This window comes from Glycine max, chromosome 4 (genome assembly GCF_000004515.6).
Source record: "Glycine max cultivar Williams 82 chromosome 4, Glycine_max_v4.0, whole genome shotgun sequence".
Taxonomy (NCBI): domain Eukaryota; kingdom Viridiplantae; phylum Streptophyta; class Magnoliopsida; order Fabales; family Fabaceae; genus Glycine; species Glycine max.
This window is the reverse complement of record NC_016091.4, coordinates 48,886,287-48,906,588: the sequence shown is the minus strand read 5'-3', so window position 1 is coordinate 48,906,588 and position 20,302 is coordinate 48,886,287. Positions and strand designations below refer to the sequence as shown.

General features: G+C 29.1%; 2 protein-coding genes across 5 annotated transcripts; one reads left to right on the top strand and one right to left on the bottom strand.

The window, feature by feature from the left end:
* Positions 1 to 12,914: 12,914 nt before the first annotated feature.
* Positions 12,915 to 15,314, top strand: LOC100797443 (rhodanese-like domain-containing protein 14, chloroplastic-like). Its single transcript, NM_001289195.2, has 6 exons — positions 12,915 to 13,237; positions 13,345 to 13,391; positions 13,714 to 13,806; positions 13,955 to 14,093; positions 14,182 to 14,284; positions 14,860 to 15,314. The coding sequence occupies exons 1-6, from the start codon at positions 13,030 to 13,032 to the stop codon at positions 14,972 to 14,974; spliced, it is 705 nt and encodes a 234-aa protein (NP_001276124.2). The 5' UTR covers positions 12,915 to 13,029; the 3' UTR covers positions 14,975 to 15,314.
* LOC100798858 (MYG1 exonuclease) lies at positions 13,052 to 17,110 on the bottom strand. Of its 4 annotated transcripts, none has more exons than XM_006578821.4 (5): positions 16,676 to 17,110; positions 16,044 to 16,454; positions 15,804 to 15,875; positions 15,389 to 15,619; positions 13,052 to 13,467 (listed from the first exon to the last, which is right to left on the bottom strand). In XM_006578821.4, exons 1-4 carry the CDS (start codon positions 17,036 to 17,038, stop codon positions 15,395 to 15,397), a joined length of 1,071 nt encoding a protein of 356 aa, XP_006578884.1. In that variant the 5' UTR covers positions 17,039 to 17,110; the 3' UTR covers positions 13,052 to 13,467; positions 15,389 to 15,394. The 4 variants fall into 4 exon arrangements, 3 of the variants coding, with proteins under 3 accessions (XP_006578884.1, XP_006578885.1, XP_014630418.1); XM_006578822.4 differs by having other exon boundaries at positions 13,052 to 13,419; XR_005891211.1 differs by lacking the exon at positions 13,052 to 13,467 and adding an exon at positions 14,513 to 14,950 and having other exon boundaries at positions 15,820 to 15,875.
* Between the last annotated feature and the right edge of the window lie 3,192 nt (positions 17,111 to 20,302).

Here is a 20,302-nt window from a genome sequence, read left to right as displayed (position 1 = left end):
AGAAATACGCATTTTCCTCATAAAAATAAATACGCATTTACATTATTAAATATCACCAAGAATAATTGTTAAATATATATATATATATATATATTGACATTCTTATAATTGACCAATTCATATCAAGAGGTTTTGTGCATTTAGTTTTGACTTATTGCAATTTTTACCTATAATTTTTATTTTTAATAATTTTTACTCCTTGATAAATTAATTAATTTGGCATATTTTATCTTTTACTTTTGAGAAATTTTGATATTTATCCTCCATTATTTGTATGTTAATTGGCTAACAGGATTGATGTGAAATATTACAATTGCACTTTTTATTTCAATTTATTTTTTTTATACTTTTGGATGGATTTTCTTTCTTTTTTTAATAAATTTTACTCTCAACTTTTATTCTTATTAAGACAATAAAAGGACAAATCACAAAAGTTAAAATTTGTAAATTTTCCAAAAATTTGAATAAAATACACTAAATTAATTTATTAGAGATAAAATTTATCAAAAAAAGTAAAGAATTAAAGATAAAAATAAAAGGTGCAATTAAGCCTTTAGTTTTTTTATTAAATAAATCATTTATTCACGGTGCAAAATAATTTACTTTGTCATTAATAAAAAATTGTCATGTATTATAGTAATCAATAACTACTTTAAAAGTCACATAAATAATAATTTTTAAAAGTTGATAGTATAATTTTTTTTACACGTGCATAGATTTTTTAGTATAACAGTTTACAAAAATGATTTAAACGATAAGACCAACAATGCACACTTATTATTGATTAAAATTATTATACATTATTGATCAGGGTATTATTTGACAGTTTGTTAAGCTAATTCTGATTAGATTAATAATAATTAAAAATAATACAATATATTAAATAATAAACTAAAACATTATAAAAAATAAGTAAATTTTAGATTGACATAAATAATCATATTATACGTTTTGTAAAATAACTATGATTTAGTGGTTGGAAAGAAAATATTTAATGGTGAAGAAAGAAGACGAGAGAAATTGCAGTTTTAATTTTTCTTACCGATTTTTTTAACAAAACTAAAAATTAATATTTATTGAAAATAAATGTTTTTTAAGATAAATACCAGTGACGATAAATTTAAAACAATAATAATCTATCATATATTAAAAATTGGGATCTAAGTGATGTAGTTCTTTGTGGAGTTTCTAGGTTTTGGATCTTCTTCATTAATGGAGTCATGTGCTTCTTGAAGTTTAGTGGCAGCAGAATGGAGAATGAAGAAAGATGAAAGATGATTAGAGACGTCATTTCAGGGAAAAGATGAGTTAAGAAGAAGTTCACCACCATAGGAAATCATGAATAAGAGCTTGAAGGTAGAAGAAGATAAATGGAGGTGGAGAGAAGAAGCACGAAATTTTGTGTCTCAAATAAGGTCTGATTGAAGTGTAATTCTCAAATGATCAAAATTAAAAAAATGCACACATATGACATTTATTTATAGCCTAAATGTCATATAAAATTGGAGGAAAATTTAAATTTCTATTCAAATTTCACTTGAATTTAAAATTGAATTTGTGGAGCCAAAATTTCACTAATTATGATTAGTGAATTTTAGCTATAGTTCAGTCCGTTAATCCAAGTCCAAGATTTTCCACTAGGTGTGCTTAAGTGTCATAAGACATGTAAAACATGAAGGACATCACAAAGTGTGACTATATGATATGACAATGGGTGTAGTAAGCAAATGTTCACCTCCCCCTCTAAAATTTAATTGGATTGGACTTCTCCCTATTCAATTAATTTTATTTCCCAACACATACATCAAATACTCATTTAATGCATGTGAAATTACAAAACCACCCATAATACAAAAACTAGTCTAGGTGCCCTAAAATACAAGGGCTGAAAAATCTTACATTTTTAGGGTATCCTACCTACATTATAGAGCCATAAATATAAGACTCAAAAATAATGAAATCTTAATCTAATATGTACAAGTGAGTTCATACTTAGCCCATGAGTTTGAAATCTATCCTAAGGCTCATGAAAATTCTAAGAACTTCTCGTACATCTCTAATCTTCTAATAATCTTTTATCCAATGTCCTTGGAGATATGATTACATCAGTAAGTGACCCAAATTGAATTAAGTTTTGTCTATTTTTTAATCTAATATAATTAAATTTAATTGAATTGAATTTATCATCTAATTTTTTGCGGCCCAATCCAACCAACCAACTTTAATTGAATTGGATTGGGTTGCTAATTGAATTAGACCATTAAAAATTCTCACATCTTTAATTCTTGAAAAAAAATCCTCAAACTTAAAAATAGTACAAGATATTTTTAAAAACTATTTTTACAATTACTCTTTGAATATAAAAAGATAAGCCATAAATCATAAAGATATAATCAATTTAACTCATTCATTATAATAAAATATAAAATTCATAATCCATTTAACAACTCACAATATTCATAAAATATAATATTATTTTCCAACTTAAAATACTAAAGTGAATAATAATCATTACTAATTATAAAAATAACGAAGTCTTAAACAATATAATGAAGAAAAAATTAATATAAGTGCTTACTTTAAGGTTTTTTTTATATTAGTATGCACTCTTAAACATATAATTAGTATTTTGTTATATGTTTGCTTATTATATGTGAGTTGAACGGAATTTTGATTAGTTTCAAAATTTTAAACCGTTGCTCAATTTAATTTAAATTAAATTAAATTAAAATAAAATTAATTTAATCCATTAACTCAATTCAAACCATAAAAATATAATTAAATTATAATTATATTGAATAAATTCGCGGATTGAGTACTATAATAAGAACTTTTTATGGGGACTAGATTTTAAGTGTAAGACGCGTGATGGAGGAGGAGGAATGGGTGAAGTTGAATTGTATATGGGATAATGAGGAGGACAACGCGGTTTGGTACTGATCTTCTTCATTATTATTTCTATTTTATTTATGACAAGTGTATAAAATATTTTAAAAAAATGTTTAATCACCCTTTTATCCTTGTAGTTATAGTAACTTTTTTTAAGTCTCTGCAATTTAAAATATCTAATTTTAATTCTTATAATTACATTTTTTAAAATCTTTTTAATCCCACGGTCTAAACTTGTTATATGAATATGTTTTAAAACTGCTACAAAATTGAGATTATCTAAATTTGTTGGCGATTTTTCATTGTCAAATTTGGTTTTGTAGTAGTATGAAATGATTTTGATGTAACTATGTTAGACCATTTTAGATAATAAGAACAAAAGGCTAATTTTTTATTAGAACTATAAGAATCAAAATGTGATATATTAAACTATAGAAATCAAAATAGAAAGTTATAGTAACTATAACAACTAAAAGAGTAATTAAATCTTTTTTAAAATATCTATTTTAGTGTTTACACTACTATCATTTTAATCTCTTTTAATTTTTATATATATCATTTTTAATTTTTTGTGTCTACATTTGTGGCTAATAATGGTTAAAAATAGTATGTTTAAAAACTAAAAGAAGTAATTTTTAAGTTTGGAGACTAAAAGGTAAAAATTTTATAATTATAAGGACAAGTATGTAATTATATCTTATTTAATCAAAATGACAACTTCTAATTAGAATAATAGAAGGAGGCTGGAAATTTTTTAATTTCATATTAATAATTCTAAAATATTTTAAAAAATGTTAACCAATGCTCTTAACAATTAATTATGAAAATAAGAATAGATTTTTATTTAAAATTAATAATTATTTTTAAGTAATTTTTTCCATAGAGTTTATTAGATATTATTTGACTAATATATTTAATACACTTTTAACAACAACTAATATTAAATACTACTATATTTATTTATTATTTAATACGTTCTTTATTGTGATTATTAAAAAATTCTTTTTCATATTGTTGTCGAACCAACAAAATATTGTTCCGACACGACTACGCGCCCACATTACATTGTGCATTAACGAATGAATAATCAGTTTCATAAATAAAGTATAACACAAAGTTGAAAAATATAATGTTGGTTACTTTAAAGTATCCATTATATTAATTAAAAGAATAAATACCAATTCAACTCCTGAAACTGTGATGGTCAATTAAAATGTTTTTTAAAATTAATAAAATAGTAAATCAATCTTTAAAACAATAAATTACTAATCAATTTAGCATCTAAAATTGTAAATTATTAATCAAATTAATTTATGAAATTAAAATGGTTAGTCAAATTGATCTCCAAAATAAATAAAAATAGCAAAATGATGCTCAAAATTATAAATCATTAATCAAATTAGTTATTTTGTTAATGGTTGGAGTTATCTTAGAGCATTTAAAAGGTTTAATTGGTATGTTAAATTCTTGAGTGAGAGTCAATCAAGCACACATGTGTGGTTGTCACGTCACATGGATGAATACGATCAAAAAATTGATAAATGAACAATAATTTTTTTCCATGCTTTCCTTCTTCCTTGGCTCATTAGTTTTACATTAATTTTTTGGTCTATCATTAAGAAAATCTTGCCACAATAATCCTTAAAATAAAAATTGTGTGAAACTTGCACATTTAGTTATGCATGTTTAATCAAGTGCTTAAAAATGTCGAGTCCATTTGTTTATTTATGCATGTTTTACACAAATTGATTTTAAGGGTTATTATGATTGCATTTTCTTAATGAATAGATAAAAAATTAATATAAAACTAATGCGCGAATGAAAAATAAAGATGTAGAAAAGAAAATATCTACTATTCTACCAACATTTCAATCATTTTCACTCCTGTGACACACCAACCATGTATGTATTCATAGTTAGCTAGTGTTTTAGGGTGGTCTTAAGCCTTATATACTCTGTTGTTATCGGAAGACTTTGCATATTCAGTCTTTGATCTTAGGCTACTTAGTCACCTCAAATAATTCATGCAACAAGTGATTAGGATTCTCATGCATCGATTCATACTAGGATCTCCTATCTCGATCGACTTCCTTAGGGTGGTTTCTTGACATCCAATTTGTACATTTTGCATGCTAGTCATATCCATCATGTTAATTATGTCAAACCCAACTATCTTGTCACATCATCCACACATTCTAACCGCCCAACGACTTTTCATACCTAAACTAAGATTTTACAAGGGTGATTTGTTCATTTGGTATGTTTCAAAATACTATTTTTTCACTAATGTATCTTCCCATCATGTCTTTCACCATCCTCCACTTATCTCTACCAATCAAAAGTTGTTTGTGACACATTTGAATCCCCTTTGTATTTTTGGTTCAAGCAATTGTCATTTGAGGGCAATTCTACCTTTTCAAGGACATTAGATGACATCAACTAATAACATAGAGATTAAATTGATTGATGATCATAATTTTATGGGTCGTTTTGCTATTTTTCTTTAGATAATAAATTAACTAATCATTTATAATTCTAAGAATAATTTTGACATTTTATCAACTTCAGGTATGAATTTGATTGATTATTATAATTTCAAAGACTAAATTAATGATTCACTCAAGTAAAAAAATAACAATTAATAATATTAATATACTTTTATCCAATAAAAATTATTTGTTAATTTTAAACTAACATCTCTAGGATGTGTTATCAAGAATCTTATCTTTATAATAAATATTGTAATGAACCCACTAAAATACTTAATGGCGTGTGACAAATAGCTCGATAATTTGTTATAAAAATTATTTTTCAACATTATTGATGCAACCCAAGGAGAATATTAAATATTATGAGTTAGGCTTTAACCTCATCCAAACAATTGTGAGAGGAAGGAACTAGTAAGAGAGCAGGCCGAATATTGATTTAAGTGGGACTGTGGGAGGAAAGAAAAGAATGCCAAATGGGGCTCAATGAATTAATGCTTTTTTGAAGACCTATAAACAAAATGATTACAAACTAGAAAAAACCTTATCAGCCAATGTCGGGTTAATTGTCTGCCTCTGGCCTCGTTGATGGGAAGAAGAAGAAGAAACATTCAGTCAATCTCTCAGAGGTTGTAGCACTGTTGCACTAGGTTGAGTTGAGGTAAGGTTTGTTTGTACGATTTAATTAATGTATGAAAAGGCAAATGGAGTGGATCATGAGAGCTAGCTAGCAAGATGGCCACTTCCAACCCCAGCACATGTCGATCATTGCACTGGATTTCTAATTTGACACGGTAGGACCTCTAGATTTTTTTCCATATGCAATTTCTTTAAAAAAAGAAAAAAGAAAAAGTGGCTACAAAAACATTATCTCCATAATTTTACACATGCCCAGTTGTATCAATACCATTGTTCCAAGTGTTCTAAATAGCCAGAAAACATCTTAAGGTTTTAAATAGAGAGAAGAGGGACGGTGAAGTGATCTAAATAGAGTTAAATAATGCACTTTTTTTTTTTACCTATTAACCAATTTTAATTGAAATATTTTTGTTTTTTACACTCAATTTCATTTCAACCGAACAATTTTATTTTTCACTCTTTTTTTACTCTTTCATTTTTTTATTCCTCACTTTTATTCATTTCCACTCTTCACAATCAAACACAATGTAAGTTTACCTTTTTATCCTATTGCTCTCAATTTTCATTTGAACCTTATACAAATTGTGATACTTAAATATAATGCGTAAATACCTTACCCTATGGAAATCTGCCTACTTGGAAGAACTATTAGCAAAGAGAACTATGTTCGTAGTGTTTTTCAGTAATGAGCAAATAAACCAATCAATCGATATATGCTCGTTTAACAGAAGCATGTGCTAAACTTTAACTTCTGAGATTTGATGGAACATTTTCTATTGTTTCGATAAGGTCAACCGTCAACGAGTACAAGAAGCAAGAGTTCTGGTAAGTTGTAGGAAAACCAAGGCCAACTAGCATTTTCTTGGAGTTATAGCTTAAATTTCAACTTCCAAAATGTGAACAAAGTATATAATAAAAATAAAATTGTTAAGGTTAGTTCGTTAACTGCTAACTTATGAACTTAAAATTATTTTACTTACTTTAACAATAAAATTACGAGTAAATTATCTTAACTAAAAAACCTCTGATTTGACAATTGACATTATGGTGGTCTTTTTCATTTCTAATGTTATGTCTGAAAAAAGTTACAAATGAAGCAAGTATGTTAGAAAATGAGTAAATAAAAAAACTGAAGCTTTTTGTATAATTTCCTAAAATTATTTACATAAATTCGGTAAACCGTAAAAGGTTATTAGTATAGTTTATTCTTAATTTTGTAAAAATCCGTGCAACGTACGAAACTTTTTTTTACGGGACGAAACTTAAAATACTCACAACTGTTTTTTCATTTCCAAAACATAGATAATTAATTTGATAGAATATATATATATATATATATATATATATATATATATATATATAATTAACCATATATTAGCTACTCAACCTAACCTTTATTATGGGTTAAATATAGATAGCACAAATACTTTTCATTGAACAATTATATTTATGAACAAAAATATTTAATGAACTCACATTACTTATTTCTTTCTAAAATAAGTGTCATTCTATGTTGTTTTGTATAGATTAAGAAAATTTAATAAATAAATGAAGGATAGTAATAGTTTTACAAAAGGATAAATGATTAATTTTGTTCCTATAATTTTTACTTGATAACAATTTAATCTCTAGATTATGAAAATGAACAATTTAATCCATAAATATATAAATGTATTAACAATTTAGTCTAATAGTTAACTTATCTCCGTTTATATTAACATTGAGTGCATACGTGACACGTGAAAGCCAATTTGACAAATTTACGTGTGCAGGAAATGTTGCATGTCAGTGAATAATATTATGGACTAAATGTTAGTAAACTTTTTTTAAAAATATTGATTTTTCTATTTTCAAACCTAGAAGCTATTTTGAGAAGAAGTGTCTTATTCCTAATTTTGTGCTAATACCTTATTATGTAATGACACTTTGGTCCCCACAATAAATATAACCTAATGATAAAATAGTCTACGACACTGTCATGAATTAAAAATGTGCAAACAACAATTGAGACAATAGTATATTATTACTCAATATATCTAATGTTTATTTAGAATGTTATTATTTGTTAATTTATATTAATTTCATTCATTCACCGCATCAGAAAATTATTTGTTCTCAAAGTGTATCAGTCATTGAACTAACTGCAGTTGAAATTTCACCGTAAAGTGCCCCTCATGTTAAAGTTGTAAATGTTCCAACATTTGTACCAACAACACCTACATTTAGACCACTTCCAATCCACTCCTATGAGTAAAGTTTTCTTTCTAAGTGGATCATCTCCAAGAATGAACCAACCAAAATTCATGGATTATATTCCTACACCACATTTTCAGCATCCTCAACCTCCTTCTAAGTAATTCATGGAAACAATCTAATATTTTAGATGATTAGGCTCCGATGAATAAGTTGTCACCTCTTATGTTCTATTTTTTTTTTTGAAGAACTAATTGCTTTTTTAACTTATTTTTTTTGAAATTTCTATTGTGACAATATTATGTTAGACTTGTGGTTAGAATGATGAACATTAATACATAATTTGGTGTATTTTTTTTAGTACTGTGATATTAGAAATTTTGCTACTATTTGGCTATATTATGAACAAAATCTTAAGTTTAATTATGAATGTGTTTTTAATTCATAAGAACCATTTTGTCATTTAAGTATTGGGAACCAGAGTGTCATTGCGTAATCATGTATCAACAAGAAATCAAGAAGAAAAAACTTTTTCTCAAAATAATTGTTAGGTTTGAAAATAGAAAAATCAACTTTAAAAAAAATTCATTGTCATTTTAGTCTAAAATATTATTGGTTGACGTGGAATGTGAAATGTCCCCCTACACATGTAGATCTATCATAGGGATCCTCACATGTCACGATGCACTTAATGCTAATGAAAACGAAATAACTTAACAGTTGAACTGAATTGTCGGTATATTTGTAAATTTTTAAACTAAACTGTTCATTTTCATAATAAATGGATAAAATTGTCCGAAACTACTAAGATAAAATTGACCATTTATTCTTTACAAAACGGATGAGAAAGAGTAATATTAATATTAAATTCAAAAATTAAATTGACATTTATTACGTGTATTGATGGAAAAGAGTAACTAATATTACATTAAAAGCTAAATACAACATTTATTTTGGGACGATTTTTTTTTCAACGACACTTGTTTTGGTAAGAAGGAATATTATTGTTTTTATATTCATTTACGCATGGTATTAAAATGTAAAGATCTCTTTGTTCTTCAATTCTTAACCAAGTGACTGGGTAGGTAATAGTAAGGTATATATTACCAAACAAATAAATGAATAAAATTATTATAGAATGTCGGTAATGCGGCAATTTGATCCCATTCTGTGTGCATTAGGGATCTCTCCATGACTGCTTAGCAAGTCATCGTCACGATTCATGGCAGACATTGACATTAGAAACCTACATAATTGAACCTTCCTAACTGTTGTTCCGCACAGTGTGAACCTTTACTTGACACCACGTTTATGCACGACTAATGTTACTAATGTTAGCCACTTTTTTTTTAATAGCATTCGTGCCAACCTCTTCTTACACAATTTTATCTTGTCATATAAAGAAAATAAACTATTTTTTTTACTGAGGTTAAGAAAATGTCAATTATCCGTCCTAAACAATTTTATATTGGTACTGATGATATGTATTGAACCTGTGATCATATCCTTGATTAGAAGCAGAACGCAAGCAGGCAGATTGGTAGTTACATGATTTTTTTTTTCACAATTGAATTGATGTTTTCTTGTAATATACTTCCGTATTTTTTTCTACAATCTAATTTATATACCTTGCCTTTGGGTTTTCCTTTTAAATTATCATTATTACAATTCATGTCGGAATCATAATATACCAACGGGCTAAGCTAAAAGCCCAATCTGTTGCAACAGAACAAGCAATACCCACCAGGTACTTTGTTCTGACTTCTGAGTTCCTTTTGCATATTATTGAAATGAAACCATTCCAGAAATAATAAGGTCAACATTCCTTGTTCAATAATCAATGTGCTTTTTGTTTGTTATTACTATTATCCATGTTTTGCGTTAATTGGCCTTTAAAATTTCAAGCCTGGATGTTTCACCTATATCTTTCAAATTGATGGAAAAACAATTTTTCTTTCTGAAGATGGAAAAACAAATTAAATGCTTTTAGAGTTTCAAATACCCAAACGGATTATTTTAAAACTAAACCATTATATAAATATGTACACACCCATGTCACACCTTGAGTCCCAACTGAATCACGCCTCTAAATTAAAAACAAATGTGTATTGTTATTAAAAAATAAAAATAGTTTATATATATATATATGGGAAAGTAACAAAAGAAACTTCACCACAATCATGCGGGGAAAAGAACAGCCTCTAGCATCAGCAGAGGCTAAATACAAAAACTCCGGAGGAGTTAATAAAACTAGTTTATAAATTGAAAAATTGAAAGTTTATAAACTAGTTGATTTTATTTCATAAAATTTTAACTAATAAATGAGGGAACTTCAATTCCCCTTCCAGGTAGGGAGACAAATTTTTTACGTCAAACAAGGCAGGTTTTTCATCGAGTCATTTTGGCAAAGCTAAAAGCTATTTAAGCGTATTTGCTCAGGCGTATATTTTGTTCGGATTCTCATTTGTAACGCACGTATAATAACGCGACTTTCTACCTCCAAAACGAAAAGTGTTTATTTGAAAATATTTTCCTATCATTTAAAATTTAGTCTTTAAGATTTGTTTTTATGTTTGTTACTAGTTTGTTGGTTGTAATACTTAGATTGCATATTGGTGATCATATATATATATATATATAGTTTCCTCTCACAGTAAAATCAGAAAGAAAAAAAATATAAAGATACACACCCATAATAAAATATCATTTTCTCTTGACACGTACTTCAACTCAAATTCTTTTTAAACTCTCATTTATTATTATATTTATTTATTTTATTAAGTATTGTTATAAAAATTATTTGTATATTGATTATATATGAAATAATTCCACTGTTATCTTTTTGTTGTTTTTGTTTCCTAATTATTTTCTAATAGTGTTCCCTTGACATACCCAACTAGGACTTAAGGGGAATTATCAGGATGAGATATCTTGTATATATTGTATATTTGTTCATAGTATTCTCAAGATTCCAAGATTAATCAGATTAATTTTATCGTGTAGTTGTGACAGTGTTGACAAAATTGTATCAAGAAAAGAACAGATGGTGTGAAATCCATTATTGAATTGAATCCAGCACGTAAATTGTGCGTGTGATTTGGTAATCAAGTTGACACGTTAATTTGAGTAAATTTACTGCCTGCCTAAATGCCACAAAGCATTTAATAATCGACACCGCGTTTGGGAGATAGTGCGAGAGATCCACATATAATTTTAAAAATTTGTCTCTCTTTTTCCTTATTTCTTCACAGTCAAACACACATGATTATTGAAAAAGTATAAAATTGAAGTTACCCGAATATTTTAACTATATCACGGCAAGTATATAACTAATAAAGTTTGACTATGTTTTAAATTAAGAATTAATCTTATATCCAATTCAAAAGACTAAAACTTATAAAAATATTTTAAAAACTTGTTCGAGAGTCAAAGACTTTAATTACTATTGTTTAAAAAAAAAAGCATTTTGGCTTTACTAATAAGTTTGTTTTTCTAGTGTCGGTATGTTGAGTTAAGACTAGGTTGTATATTTTGAATGACTGTATTTTGGCATTATTGATATGTATTTGCTTATATTTGCAAATACGTTAATTTCCCTTATGTATCAATTGTATATAGAACCCTTATTTTGAATGCGAGTGTAATTTATGTTTATTCCCTCTCCTAATATCCCTATTCAACTGTTATCGGACACTGATGACATCTATATCAAGCCTAAGCCTTTATTTGAATTTGATATGATTATTGAAAGATTTTTTATGCATGTTCAAGCTGATTTATGATTTGAAAATATATAAATTATCTATAGGTATATGCTAATTCAGCCACTACAAGTGGCCAATCATTTATGTTTTTACCACTATGTGAATCCATGCATGTTAACTTGTTTTTCTTTTCATGGATTCAATATTTCATATATTGAAACATAGATTTATGATCATTGCCTAAAATATTCCCATATTTTATCAACTTAACATTATTAAGGTTTTATTTTCTTAGTTCCAAACCTAAACTAGCTAAAATTTAATCCCAACAAGTCAGACCCTTACGATACACATACTTTAATAATCATTTTATCTTATAAAAAATTAATAATATTTATAAAAAAATAAAAATAATATTAACTAAATTTACATATAACTATGCAGAATCATTATCAAAACAAAAGCTTCATATGAATGATTACATACAAGTTAGGTGAAAAATTACTATGAAAATAAGTGAAAATAGGGGGAGGGGGGAGACTATAAAAAATGAACAGAAAATATCAACGGCAATGTAAATAAGTTGGAAATGGGCAAATAAATAAATAATAGGTAGAACAAGTGGGTGAAAAAACCCCATACAAATAGGTATCAAAATGATGAAAGTGGGTGGAAAAATAATTTTAAAAAGAGAAAAAAAATTATATTGTGTAAAATAGTTTTATATTATCATCTAACTAATCACATTATCATGGTAAGTTTTACATTGTCATCTAATCAATCATAAATCATCATGATAAGGTTTTTTTTTTTACTTTTATACTAATTACCTTAAATTTGAAAATTACATTAAAAGACTTACAAGAAAACAAACTAAGACAAAGTGATGACAACGAAGGATATCCACATAGTAAAGGACTCGTAAAACGTCAACCACAATCTCAGATTCTGACCCCTAAATATCTACAATAAGCAGATACTCATGTCACACAAATTGCCCAAAGTACACTATCCCAAGATCTTCCCACTAATTCAACCATCGAATACACTATTGACCATTAACTAGAAAATTTTGAAATCTCATCTGATTTTTTTCAATTGAAACGGAGCTTCAAAGCATGGCAGCTTTTACATCAATTGTTGTGCAGTACTCATCCACATCATCTTTACAGTCTTTGGTACCTTCTTTAGAAGCTACACGCGATCATAATTCATGGTGGGGGAGAGTGAGATCATACAGATCCACAGGAAAAAATTCACTCCAACAGAATATCACAAGAGGCTTAACAATCCAAAATGCAGCCACAAAACCAGCTAAGTCACCAGGTACTTGTTCTGAGTTTCTCTTGCTAAATTAAATTGCCATGGCACCTTGAATACATTATAGAATCTTAAAAGCTCTTCCTTTTTTTAACTTCTCATGGAGTTATTAGCTGAAGAAGACTGGAAGGTTAAGCGAGAATATCTGCTGGAAAAAAGGGTAAAGCACTATAGCTCCCCATACTCTCCTGAATGCACAAACAAGCACATTTGCATCCTCAGCATTTCATGTTAAACTGAGTAACAAGAAATTGAAATAAAATGCAAAACGTTAGGGTAACATAAGGTTGAAATGTCCTTTGCATCATAATATAAATCTTGAGTTCACAAAGGGACAACCAGACTAGCTGGTCAGACAAATGCTATAATTAATAATAAATCCTAACTCTAAATCTGTGTTAAGTTAAGGGAATGTGATATCTTGTCTGTACTATATGCAGAGTAAATATTTAAAGGTGTATGATATGATTATGATATTGCAGGTAAGAAGTGTGGATGCAAAGGAAGCTTTCCGTCTTCAGAAAGAAAATAATTTTGTGATTCTCGACGTAAGGCCAGAAGCAGAGTTCAAAGAGGTTAGTAAAAAAATTTAGAATCCTTGTGTTCCAACTGCAACGTGCCTGCTCACTAGTGAAGCATTTTTGGGTCTATCTGGTGCTTCTGATTCCCATTAATCTATCTGGTACAAAGGATAAAACTGATGACTTTTGGCATTTAATGCAGGCTCATCCTCCAGATGCTATCAATGTGCAAATATATAGGCTTATAAAAGAGTGGACAGCATGGGACATTGCCAGACGTGCTGCATTTGCATTTTTTGGTATTTTTGCTGGGACTGAAGAGAATCCCGAGTTCATCCAGTGTACGATAATTTTATCTCATCATGCGTTTTACTTGAAATTGTTTCATTTCTGGCTTTCTAAATCAAAATATTTGGTTCATGATGGCAGCTGTTGAAGCAAAATTAGATAAAAATGCAAAGATAATAGTAGCTTGCTCAGCAGGGGGTACAATGAAACCGTCACAAAATCTACCCGAAGGTCAACAATCAAGGTATTGATTATTTTGAATTTCTTGTGGCTAATTGCCTATTTGCTTCTTTGGATTTTTAATTTTGCACATAGAATTTCATACATGCAATAAGATTATGGTCCGAAATTGGTTGAAGAGATTTTATGAAATTTATTAATTTTGCATGGCAATTCTGAGGTAATCCTTTTAGATGTGTTTGCACTTTGCATCCAACCTCGGACTCAAGACATTGAAAAACAGTAGACAGGGTCAATGGGAACTGTTATCGTAAAACATCCTACCAAGCTATTGTTTAAAGTAATAATAACAACACGAATGGTTGATAAGGAAGTAAAATCCAACCACAATTAGCAATTAGCTCTCAAAATCAAACAAGTTCTTCAACGGTTAAAATACAAAAGGGAAAGTGCAGCTAATAACTTGGATTGCATGAATGTTTGATCGGGGAAGTTATATGATTGTCTGCAACATATCATCTTCTTACGGTTGCACTCTGTATGTTGCATACCTTCTTGTGTGATTATGAAAAGAATTACTATTGACTCTTCAAATGATTGCTATGTTGCTCTGTTTGTCACATTTTGATACTTTCACAGGTCTCTCATAGCAGCTTACTTGCTGGTCCTTGATGGTTATACCAATGTCTTCCATCTCGAAGGCGGCCTTTACTCATGGTTTAAAGAGGATCTGCCAAGTGTTTCAGAGGAATGAATCTAGTGCCAAGAATGTGTGTGTAGTGAAGCCTAGACCTAGTTTTGGCCATGATGAGAATGCTGATAAAAGCATATGAAGAATAGAACCAACGAATTGAAATGTCATTATTGAACTAGTGCAGAAAATTCTTAAGCAAGAATTGGCAACAAAAATGCCAGGTTACATTCTGTAAAGGTTGCATTCCTAGCTTAAACTGGAAAATGCCCATTTATTTATCAGCAGTGTGTGATCAGCATTTTTGTGATTTAGAACCATGCATAAACCACCATGTTTCTGAACAACTGAAGCATAATGCTTCAATGAAAAACCAAGTTTTGCATTCAAGCATTTCTGGTTCCATTGCTTTCGATTCCTTATTATTGCCCAAGGCCAAAAAGAAAGTTTGGAAAAAAGTTATGAAGTTAAACCTACCATTGCCTAAGCCTTTAAAGAAGCTCTTGCCATGGCTAGAGCCCCGCCATAACTTCTATTTCCTCCAATAAAACCACTCATGTGCACAAAAGTACAACCTGGGATTCCGGCAACCTCAGAGAGGTTGTCATTTTCTAAACCCCTCCAAAGATATGGTAACGGTTTTCTGCTCTCAAATTTAGCAGGTGAAATTGCCACTGCCTGCAGTCGCCAATTCTCACTCCTATCATCCTACGAACAATAATCATTTATTAATAAATCAAATAGTAAAACAAAGAATGAATCCTAAAATACAAGTAACAGGAACATGATGATCTGCAAAAATAAACCACAGTAAACTCAGTTTTCTTTTTGTTGGATGACAATGATTTATGCCTATACTCAATTCTAAAGACTCGTTGACTAATATACGTACCGGGTAAAGAACATACTTGATAGAAGGACTGATTTTCATTTCCTCCTCAAGCTCATGTATGTGAAGTTTCCACTGCAGAGCAAGTGAGAAAAGGTTTTAGTCAGGTAATAATAGCAACAATGAAACTAAAAACCTGCAAAGATTGTAATTTACCCATCCACTGGTACAAATAGAAAATTCTCACAAAAATCACTAGTAACTCGTGAGATTAATTAAAATGCCCCGTGGGCTGTGTCTTACAGGACAAGATCGGTTGAGCTTTACGATTTCTCCACTCGAATCAACACTTTCCCTCGCAGCAAGACTGTCCATAACAATTGACCGTGCTGGTAACCATGACTTTGCATAATAATTCACATTCTCCAGAAATTCAGCACCCGCTAGCGCCATTGCTCGATGAAAAGCCTCGTTTTCTCTATCAGATGACTGGTCTGAATCCATCCAGTTCAAATTCAAGCGTTTTATTCTAGAGGCCAGGGTCGTGTTAATTTCATATTTTGGAGGGACATCAAGGTCATATAGATTGACTCCGTTATCCACAGCATCAATTGCCTCCACAAAGTTTCTGTATATAACTGGATACAACTGGTGTACATGAGGATGGTCTTCATGAAGCTTCAGCACATTTGCAATTATCTCTAATCCAAAATGCTAAAGAGGAATAGTAATGAGTTAGGTTATGAATAATGACATAAACAGAGAAAAAGGGGAGTTTTAAGGTTAACTTGGTGGTTAAAAAGAGAAGGGAGGAGGGAAAGTTCAGGACTTCAATTCCTTCCACTAACAAAAAAAATTAACAATTAATCACTAACATTTGCCGATAAAAAAAACAGCAAAAAAGGTAAAAAGAGTGATGAACAAAGATCAAACACCTTGTAGACAAGGCCAGCGCTGCTGAGTTTAGTGTGGAAGCCGTGTCCGAAGACTTGGTGAAAGTCCTTTTGGTGATGATCGAAACGGTGTCGTGTTGGGTCATACGCGCCTCCAACGTCGACGAGTGCGTGGAGGGATTGAAGAAGGTTGGGGTCCCTGGTTCGGACGATGTGAGCAGCGGAGAAGCGTTTGGAGAGGCGAAGCATGAAGCAGGCGAGGGCCTCGTCGCAGTGGAAGGTCCCGTTGTGTGTGCCCACGCGCGTGGAGAAACACGATGATGATGCTTCTACTACCATACGAGGTTGAGGTTTGGGGAACGTGAAAGGCTTGTGACAGTGCCACAGTCTAACGAGTCTGATCATTTTTGGAAATGCCTCTTGCTTTGTCTGTCTGATGCAACAAACACGATATTGAAGGCAATGCTGTCTCAAAATCTCCTACTCCACAAGCAAATGTACTTTATTTTCTAACATATTAATTTATAATTATTAAAAATCTTTAATTTAATTAATCACATTAAATTTATTAATTATTTATATTACTTTTTATGATTATTATTTTTTTATTTTACTATTCACTTAATTATTTTTTATTAATTTTTTGTAAAAAATAATTAAATAAAAATATGTAAGAAAAAAATAATTAATGCGTTTATAAATTAAAAATAATTTATAAAAATAATCTTATAAAACAGAGACAAAAAAATTATAAAAAGGATTATATAATTAAAAACAAAGAGAATATTTTATTATACTCTTACCTTGAGTTTTTTTTAATTATTATACATAAGTACTATTTATTTTTATATTTTACATTGATATTTGTATATATTATACTAATATTCTCTTAATATTTCAAAACATTATAGTGACACAAACATGATATTACACTCTAACTTAAAATATTAAAACTCATATTTATAGGTCTTGTCTTCAATTATATGGTGTTCAACCTTTTCATTTTTACATGATGCGAGACTTCACCATACACTTGAACTCCAACAATCTTCTCCTCAAGTGTGAGTCTCTTTCACATGGTAATTATTTTCTTCAGCAGAAGTTATTTTCAATCCACAAGTATTCAATGATTTCTCTTAGAGCTTAAATGTGGTTGCCCCAACTCATCTAATCATTGTCACCAACATGTTCTAGTACCTTGTACCGCTGTAACACTTGTAGGACCCACAACTTGTCCTCTGTGCATGGACTCACCAACGGGAAGACTTTCAATACAAGGAATCTCTATGCCCATGTTTCATTCGCCCTCATCTTACTTGTTTTAGTCAGTCATCAATTCGAACCATCGACTCTAATAATAATTGTTGGAGAATCAAGAAAGATAAACACCAGAGAGATTTATACCGATGAGTTATAAACAATCATATAAGTGAACTCGAAACCACACTTTAACCCAAAACAAGGCTTAAGTTTAGAGGTCTTCTTCTCACTTATATGGTGCTCAACTTTTATATTTCTTACATGATGTACCTCTCACTTGTACTCCAATATTCTCCCCATGAAGTATGTGTCTCTTTCACATGGTAAGCGGAAGCAATTATCATCCACAAGTACTCTATGTTGACCATTAGAGCCCAAATGTGTTTATGTAATTTCACAAAACTTTAAGAGTGGTTTCTATGATTTATTTATTTTTTCTTTTATAATTAACGTAATTAGAGTTATTGGCTCCTAAAAGTTATAACTTATAACTATTAATTTCAAAATATCTAAAATGTGAAGTAAAATCCACTGTATAACAATGTTCATCAAATAAATACACACACATACTTAAAATTAAACAACTATATATTTTTAAAAACTTTAAATTACAAATACAATAAATATTTACATCTTTGTGTTATAAAATACCTTGAGATTGCCTCAGGGTTTTTTCTACTCACTTTTTTCTTCTTTTCCCTTGTTAAAGAGAGATATACTTTGATTGTGGATGTCCATATTTTTTTTAGGAAGTTTCTATTGGCCCCTACAATCCCTTAAAATCCTAAGATTACCCTTCACAAACATGATAGTACTATGAAAGTGTAATTTTTGTACACAACCTGTACAACGGAATCATACTTCTGGTTAGTTTTTTTTCAGAGAAAATAATGTACAATGAAAGTGTATATTTCTTTTTTCTATGAACAAAATCTAAACGGAATCATACTTTTGTTTAATATTTTTTTCTTTGAAAAAAATATACAACAAGAGTGTGAATTTTTGCACAGTAGAATCATAATTTGTTTTGACCATGAAAACAAAACAAAAATACATGCAACATATGTACAAAGTGGGATGAAAAAGGATAGTTTTGGTAATTGCTGTTGACTAACAGGGGGTCAAGAGCAATTTTGTTGGGATAAATAGTAAGACTTTTTTTTTGTTGGGTTGGAAGGGGAAGGCCTGGCTTCACTAGTCAGTTTATAAAACAAGTTTGGATTGGAGTGATTGGACCGACTACCTTCATCCTCGATTTTTTAATTAAAACATGCCGTGTTTGTATAACTTGGACCTGAAATACATTAAAAACCTTTTACTCTATTTTACATGAATTTAAAAGTCAATTAATAGCTAAAAATTTAGTCAGAAAAAAAGCATAAAGAAATGTGGAATAATTAAGTATGCGCGTGTAAATCTAGAGCAAATTGCATTAACACAAATTGAGGTTTTTAGCAATTATACAAAATATCTCTCTTTATTTTAAACATTATGAAGTGTTAACATAATATATAAGGGGATGTCTTACCTCTATCTCTATATATATATATTAAGGGATGTCTTTAAACATTAACGGAGGTTAGTGTATGAATTAAAAAAAAAGTGATAACGTGTGTAATTCAAAAAAATTCAGGAAGTGTGAATATAATTTGTTCTATAATTTATTAAAAACAAGTATATTAGTTAGGAAAATTTGACATATTTTCATTCTTTTAAAAAAATGGAGACGGAATTAGTAAAAAAATGTGAAATTCTTGACATATAAATCATATGCTACTTTAATTAACTTACTAAAAAAAATAATAGTTAAAAAAACATAACCTATTTATAAAATACTTTAATCAAACACTAGTAATAACTTATTTTAAGTTAGATACATTAGTTAATTAACTTGTGAATTACTTAATTATCCTGCCAAACACGCGTAGATACCGCGTAAGTTATTAAGGTCATTAAATGTCGTAACAATGCTTCATTAGACAGTAGTTTGATTTCTTTTACAATAATTTATTATTTTTAAAATACTATTATGATTATTTCCAATCTAATGCTATTAAGGTCGTTAAATGACGAGGTAACATCCTTTTTCTTTTTTCTTTAAAATTTTAGGATTCATTTGATCACAATGATTTTTTTTTAAAATCTAGAATAAGTGTATGTTTGATTGAATTGAAAATAATCTCATTTGAGTTAAATATAATTATTATGAATGATAAAACTTTTTTTAAAATATTTAACATATATGGACATGTATAGTTAGGATTTAAATACGATCTGGTTAAATTAAAATAATCCAAGGTTAGTTCATCAATATACTTGGTGGTGTTTGTTGACAATGATATGATATAATTGGATAATTAGTCTTTCTGAAAAAATTAGTATTTTTTACTGCACAATAAATCAGTTATT